This window comes from Rhineura floridana, chromosome 11 (genome assembly GCF_030035675.1).
Source record: "Rhineura floridana isolate rRhiFlo1 chromosome 11, rRhiFlo1.hap2, whole genome shotgun sequence".
In the NCBI taxonomy this organism is placed as follows: domain Eukaryota; kingdom Metazoa; phylum Chordata; class Lepidosauria; order Squamata; family Rhineuridae; genus Rhineura; species Rhineura floridana.
Genome location: NC_084490.1, coordinates 29,160,743 through 29,168,442, shown reverse-complemented (window position 1 = coordinate 29,168,442; position 7,700 = coordinate 29,160,743). Strand labels below are relative to the sequence as shown.

At 42.6% G+C, this 7,700-nt stretch overlaps 1 protein-coding gene across 1 annotated transcript; it reads right to left on the bottom strand.

The window, feature by feature from the left end:
- Positions 1-358: 358 nt before the first annotated feature.
- LOC133367676 (olfactory receptor 14A16-like) lies at positions 359-1,315 on the bottom strand. The gene has a single exon (XM_061591772.1). It carries the CDS (start codon positions 1,313-1,315, stop codon positions 359-361), a length of 957 nt encoding a protein of 318 aa, XP_061447756.1.
- Positions 1,316-7,700: the final 6,385 nt, after the last annotated feature.

Sequence of the window (7,700 nt, the reverse complement as noted above, 5' to 3'; positions counted from 1 at the left end):
GTGAGATACAACATCATATTGCAAGTGGAGGAAGAATGAGGAGGGACAGCTTCTGCATCCAGAAAAAAAAAACACAATAAAACAACATAACTTCAAAAAAGAAGTTGCCATTCTCAGTGCCATCCCCTGTTCCTACCTTTCTTCCCCTTTCTTTCACTCTGCCATCATTCCACCCCAGCAGAAACCAAGAAGGTTCTCTGTCAAGGCAAAATTGGTTACGATTTATCTCTTTAAACCCTAAAGTGTTTTCAAATGGCAATACACATTATTATTACACAAAAGACTGTTATAGAAAATAACAGTTTTTTAAAAAGAAGAATGAAGCTGTATCACAAGAAAAGATGAAAGAGGAACAGGTTTATGGATTAATGGGAGCTAGCCTTTTATTTTTCTTACCAAGAATAAAACCAAGCAAATTCCAAAAGGCAGCTTTGACATCTTTGTTCCTCATGCTGTAGATTATTGGGTTCAGCATTGGAGGCACCACAGTATATAACACAGCAAGCACTTCATTAAGATTGTATGAAGAGTTAGAGGTTGGAACAAGATGAGTAAAGAGGCTGGTGCCAACAAATGTGGATACAACAATGATATGGGGGATACAAGTGGAGAAAGCTTTCTGCCTATTTTCCATGGAGGGCATTCTGAACACTGTGGTAAAGATCTGCACATAGGACATGACAATGAGCACAAAGCAGCCAAGAGCTAAGAATGCACTAAAGAAAAGAGCCCAAAGCTCACTGCGGGATGAATCAGAGCAGGAGATCTTCACTAGATGTGAGATTTCACAGAAGAACTGATTGATGACGTTGGAGCAAAAGGGCAATGAAAAAACAGTACCGATGTGCAAAACACCATTAAGGAAACCTGCCATCCACGCTCCTCCTGCCATCTGGATGCACCTACTCCATCTCATCATAGATGCATAGTGCAGTGGCTGACAGATGGCTACATATCGGTCATAGGCCATGACAGTGAGGAGGAATAAGTCCGACGACAGGAAAAGGACAGAGAAAAACATTTGTCTAACACATTCAGAAAATGAAATCAGCCTTATGTTTTTGAAAGAATTGGCCATCGAGTTGGGAATGATGACAGAGGTTGATCCAAGGTCAAGGACTGATAAGTTGACAAGAAAGAAATACATCGGGAAATGCAGGTGCTTGCTCACAACTATCAGGGTAATGATCAGAATATTTCCCATCAGGATAGCCAGGTACATTGCTAAGAAGATCACAAAGTGTAAAATCTGAAGTTCTCGGCCCCCAGAAAATCCAAGAAGTAGGAAGTTTTCTATGACGGTTATGTTGGACATGGTATCTATAATATTTTAACTGCTGGGGAAACAGAAAAGTGTTTTTTATAAATTTTTTGCACATAAAATAATACATTCACTCTAAATTCTGAAATTCCTCCTTGTAATATGTAATTCATTGACTTTTTTGTTGTTAAATAAATGATACTGTTTTCCCATTGTAGATCTTTTGGTTGCTCGGATTACCTCATGAATCTTGCACCAGCAGAGAGGGACTTTCACTAAGCAGGTTCCCCAAATTCTAGTGATTGCTCCATCCCACTGTAGCCTATTTGTGCCCTATTCCATCCCATTCAGAACAAACATTCAGTCCTGAGACTGCAGGGGTTTGGAATGGGGAGTAAGAGCTCCATGATGCAAGCACAGTTCCACTCACACTTCTCTGGATCCAACCTTTGGTCTAAGACAAAACTCACAGTCCAGTTTAGTGTAATGCCAGATCTGTGTTTTGGTGATCAAAAATAGCCCAAAAGGGACATTATGCACTTCTTTTTCCTGTGGTTAAGCAGGTCTGACCATGAACTTGTCCATTAATTGCATTCAAGGACTACTGTTATTGGCTTTCCAGCCTGCTGTGAAACATCAATTGCTCTCATTAAACCTTTGTAACTCCTTCTTCCCCAGATTTGTTTATTGCCTCAAAATCACAAAATAATATTTTGACCTTGGCAACACACCCAACTAGTCCAGCATCCTGTTCTCACAGTGGCCAACCACATGCCCATGGCAAGCCCACAAGCAGGACCTGAGTGCAAGCACTATCCCCTCATGCGGCTTCTGGCAACTGGTTTTCAGAAGCATACTGCCTCTGACACAATCATCATGACTACTAGCCATTGATAGCCTTATTCTCCATTAATTAATCTAATCCTCTTTTCAAGCTATCCAAGTTGGTGGCCATCACTGTATGTTGTGGGAGCAAATTCAACAATTTAACTATGCTGTGTGAAGAAATACTTTCTTTTGCCTGCCCTGAATCTTCCAGCATTCTGCTCATTGGATGTCCATGAGTTCTAGTGTTAAGGGAGAGGGAGAAAGCTTTTCTGTAGCCACTTTTTCCATGCCATGCATAATTTTATACCCCAACTCGCCTTTGCAACCTTTCATCATATGAGAGTCACTCCACCCCTTGAGCATTCTGGTTGCCCTTTTCTGAATCTGTTCCAAATCCACAATATCCTTGTTGAAGAGAGGCAACCAGAACTGTACACAAGATTCCAAATGCAACTACACCATAGATTATACAGCCTTGAGAGTGGTTGTATACTATAGTCAGAATGGATTTTTCGCATTCTGCAATGTTAAACTGAAAATACCCCCATGCCATTCTGATGCTTCCCATAAGCTCATTTCAAAATAAAACCTTACAAAACTTATAATCCTGAACTCAGAAAAACATGCTTAACAACCCTATTAATTTTCATGGTGACAGACAAAGCAGTCAGAGAGAATCAAGAGTTCAAAGTGTAAAAAGAGAGGGGGGAAACCCAGAGCCCTTTTGGACTTTTTTCTGTCAGAGTTCTCACAATCTGTTGAAATTCATTAAAAATCAGCCATGTTCACAGAGTACCGGTACTCCTAATGCTGACCTTGCCCCATACTCTGACCTTCATCTTCTGCAGTTCAAAATTTTAAAAAATGCTTGGCTGATTTTTAATTAATTTAAGAAATTTAGCATTGAACTCAAAATAAGGTCGGGCATGCTGAGCAAAAACCAACTGTCAGTGTTCTAAAAGCCAGACTCCCACTTGCTGGGGTTGGCTAATCAGGGGGTCACACCCACACCAGACCTTTATTTCCCTTGGGACAATCATGGCTTTCCCAAAATAATCCTGGGAAGTGTAGTTTGTGAAGGATGCTGAGAGAAGACTCCTATTCCCCTGACAGAGCTCCAGTGGCCAGACTGGTTTAACAGCCACTCTGATTGAAGCTCTGTGTGGGGAACAGGTCCTCTCCTAGCAACTCTCAACACCCTTCACTAACTACACTTCCCAGGATTCTTTGAGAGAAGCCATGACTGTCTAAACTGAAATAACGGTCTGGTGTGGATGTGGCCAGGGACAGCTTTGGTTTAAAATTGGGTGCCTGCTGTAGAATAAAAAGGTGGAGGAAACCCTAAAAAAGAAAGATACTATTCACAATGTTTTCCTTTTGGAAAGGAAAGGGGCTTCATCTCTGCCCAGTGCCTACCCATCCAATCTCCTCCCCTCACACTCCCCTCCCCCTTCCTCCCTGCCCCTCCCCTCCTTCCCCTCCCCCATTTAAGTTTCACCTATCCTAAGCATGACTGCACAGGAATAAATCCCAATGAACTCAAAAAGCATGCAAATGATTAAACCTTCCCTCTGCTCCTCCTCCCTCCTATCCCCTCCCTCTTGCCCCTTCCCTCCCTCTTCCATCATGCCTCCCTTCCCCTCCCCATCTCCTTTCAATCCCAATCTTCCTCCTCTTCCTTCTTCTCATCCCCACCCCTTCTCTCTTCCTCCTTCTCCCCCATGGTCAGTTTTACCTATCCTAGGAATACAACCTGGGAGACCAGCGTTTGAATCCCCACACAGCCATGAACCTCACTGGGTGACCTCGGACCAGTCACTGCCTCTCAGCCTCAGAGGAAGGCAATGGTAAACCACTTCTGAATACCGCTTACCATGAAAAGACTACTCATAAGGTCGCCATAAGTCGGAATCAACTTGAAAGCAGTCCATTTCTTTTCCAAGCATGATTGCATGGGAGTAAATTGGGTGACCTTGGGCCAGTCACTGCCTCTCAGCCTCACGAAAACCCTATTCATAGGGTCGCCATAAGTTGGAATCAACTTGAAGACAGTAAATTGATCATTAACCACTTTGATCTAAAATGCTGGGATACTTGCTATTGGAATGCATGAGGTTGGAAAGAGTAAGAAGTGGGAATTGTGGAATGGATGCAAGCATTTTGGTAAAAAGGAGCTGGGAGGAACTCTGGGGCGAGGGTGGTAGAGGAGTCAATGACTCTTCTGCCCTTGCTGCTGCTATTGCTGGGCTAGACCCTGAAAGCAAATGCTCATCCCTCCCCACTCATGCTGATCCCACGGCCACTGCCACCATCACTGCTGGGGGCCTTCCCATCCTCTCAATACTTCTGCCCCCACCATAACAGTGCCTTGTGAAACCCTCTGTTGGATTTGGGAGGGAAGGAGGGAAGGAAGGGGATGAGAGAAGGGGGGATGGCAGATGGAGGATGGGGAGAGAAGACACTGCTGAGAAGATTCTGATGAGGTGGCAGACATTGAGATGAGGAGGGGGATGGACCAGTAGAAGAACATCATTTTTCTGGGACATCATCTTCATCTTGCTCCTTCCCATTAAATGAAAGTCCTATAACAATATCGGTTTTTGGGGGTTGCAAGGATCAGTAAAAGCAAAAAAAAAAAAAATAGCAACAAATGAACACCAACTGCCTGACAGTTCTGCGAAATGAGATCTCATCTGGCACCAGTATATGCAGTTAACTTAAATCCACCCCCTCAAATGCAATAGAATTCTAAGCACTATAAAGCAGATCTGAATTATTCACAGTTTGGACAGTTAAGCAGCCATGTTGTTTACAGATCAAATAAAGCAGGATGGGCAACATTTTCTAATTCTCTTGTGAGCTGCATCTCCTTGGAGGTAATCTGTTTAGTCAGTGGAGAGGTCAGACTCAAAAGTAGGTAGTACACTCCTTTCCTTCTCTCCTATTCCTCCTCTCTCTTACACACACACAGACACACACTTCCTCTCTCTCCCTCTTCCTCCCTGCCAAATGGGCTGCTGGAGAAAGGGTCAGGTCACTCTTGCCAGAGGTCCAAACCGACCACTTGCAGAAGTTTTTTTGAAATTAAAGCAAGGGTCACATAAAATTAGGCTGAGGGGGCATGCATTCCCCACCCCTGCAGTAAAGACATGCAGCCCTGCTGACTGTTCATGATGCTTCTCCGTAACAGTAAATATGGGATTTTCTTTTTCAAGAGCAGAAAAATATGATTACTTGCAACATTATTCTGTATTGTGACTAGGGATGTGGGATAAATTCAATTCAGTTCACATTTGAAGGGGAACTTACCTAATTTGCACTTTTTGAAAAACTATGAGAACCAAAACACAAACATCCTTCAAAATTCACACATTTCTGAATTTTGCAATGCAGCTCTCCAGCCATATGATGTCTAAAGATGCATATACTGGGGTAAAGTCTCCATAAACACACATAGCATACAAAATACATTAGTTTATGGGAAATTCTTTTTCAAGAGTATGTATATTAGGCAAAATTGTATAGTATACTATATTATAGTAGGAAAATTTGCACTGAAATGCTGATGAATATTCTTACATTCTTTAAAAAAAACTGAAGTAGAAAACTGAACTTCTTACTGGAACAATGGAAAACTGAGAGAAACCCTTCCCTATTTTTGACACGTATCACATCTTATGATTTAGGAGGGCTCTCCAATGCTGGAACAATATAGAAAATATGGCCAGTTTGTGCCTGGCAGATTCACTGCCATCATTCCCTGATTTGCCCCTTTACCCTGGTCAGGCTGGAAACACCCTTAATCTTTAAAAACCCGTACACTGGAAGCAGGATTGAGGGTGAGATATTTTTGGAGAGAACTGTGCAGAAGTAATTTCTAATCAGGAGGCACACCCAAGATTTCATTAAATACCCAATGAGTTCATAAGCCAAAGGCACAAGTGTTCTGGAACGAAAACCATAGTTAAACATACAGAATGGAATCTCAGCTCAACAAAAATAACTGTAATACATTCTAGCTATGCTATGACATCACATTATCACTAAGGTCATTTACAGTGCAGGCTTATGTCAGAGCATCTAGCTTTTCTCTCTATCTCTCCTTCAGAGGTCTAGCCATCTTCTAGCCTTGACAAGGGGCACTTCCAGACTGTTGTGGGTGGGATTCACTAGCTTACCAGCAAATTCAGGTTGCACACTTAAAGTGGATTTAGCACTTTTGGTCACATCCACACCATACATTTCAAGGTGTCATACCACTAACAGTCAGAACGTCCTCCAAAGAATCCTGAGAAATGTAGTTTGTTAAGAGTGCTGACAGTTGTTAGGAGACCCCTCACAAAGGTATGATGATGTGGATGTGGCAAAACTCACTCCTCCCTTCAATTACACTTTATGAGGTAAGGAAAGTGACAGGGAAATGCTCTGGAAAGTGTGGGATAACTAATGCTTCAAATGATGTTGAGTTCTCTGGGAAGAGGGACTGACTGTTAATCACTCTGAATGGAGGGGGGGTTGCCCCAGAATGACAGAAGAAAAAAGGGAAAAACCTAGGTAGGAAATTACCAAAAGTTTATTTAGAAGCATGTATTTTTACAAGAATTTTTAACAAAATACATGCTCCTAAATAAACTTTTGGTAATTTCCTGCCTACGTTTTCCCCTTTTTTCTTCTGTCATTCTGGGGCAACCCCCCCTCCTCCATTCTGCTTTATTGGATGACACCCACTCCTTCGTTGTTAATCACCCTGGCAACTGTGGCTGTGTGAGGAGAATATGAGTCGCCTAAGAACTCTCAGCACCTCTCACAAACTACCTTTCCCAGGATTCTTTGGGGGAAGCGATGACTGTTTATAGTGGAATGATAATGGATTAAATGTATGGTGTGAATGTAGCCATTATCAAGAGTACACCCCCTATGCCAGTAATATAAATAATTGAATAAGAGTGAATTACTGAATATATGAATAACTGGATAATGATGCCTCATAAATGACAGTCTACCAATTAGTGTCATTGGCATTAGCCCAAAGCTTACTTATGAGAGAAAAATCCACAGTTCACCTTTCTTTACCTCCTTCCCAGACACTTCTTACCTTCCCACAATTTTCTCCCTAACTTCTTTGAATTATGGCCATTTTTAGGATTAACATGTTGAATGTCTGCCTGGACGCTTCCTGTAGTAGGGGGCATTTGGGCTAAGCACTGTGCCTTGTTCAGATCTGTCAGGCAGAAGTTCACTATCTGCATCTGTAGCAAGAGGTTGGCGAAAGCTGCTTTACCTATAGAATTCCTGCCTGGAAGTTCACTACAGTTGTTGCTGTAGTGGGAAAGCAGTGTGGATGTGCCAGGCAGAAATTTATCATAGCTCTATGTAGCAAGTGGCTGATGAAGCTGCTGCACCTGTTGCATTTTTTCCTGGACACATGCCTCTTAGGGCAAAACTATATGTGACCTCAGTTCTGCTCTCCCCCCCCCGAAGATTGCAAGCCTGTGGAGTCTGATCTGCATTGGAACTGTAGTATGTGGAATAGGGAGTTTCAACCCTACACACACACACACACACACACCCCACGCGCGCGCACACACACACACCCCACATGCGCGCACAC

What these genes read in the sequence shown, in the direction of transcription:
- LOC133367676 (XM_061591772.1), bottom strand. Translation starts at nt 1,315, where the DNA reads ATGTCCAACATAACCGTCATAGAAAACTTCCTACTTCTTGGATTTTCT.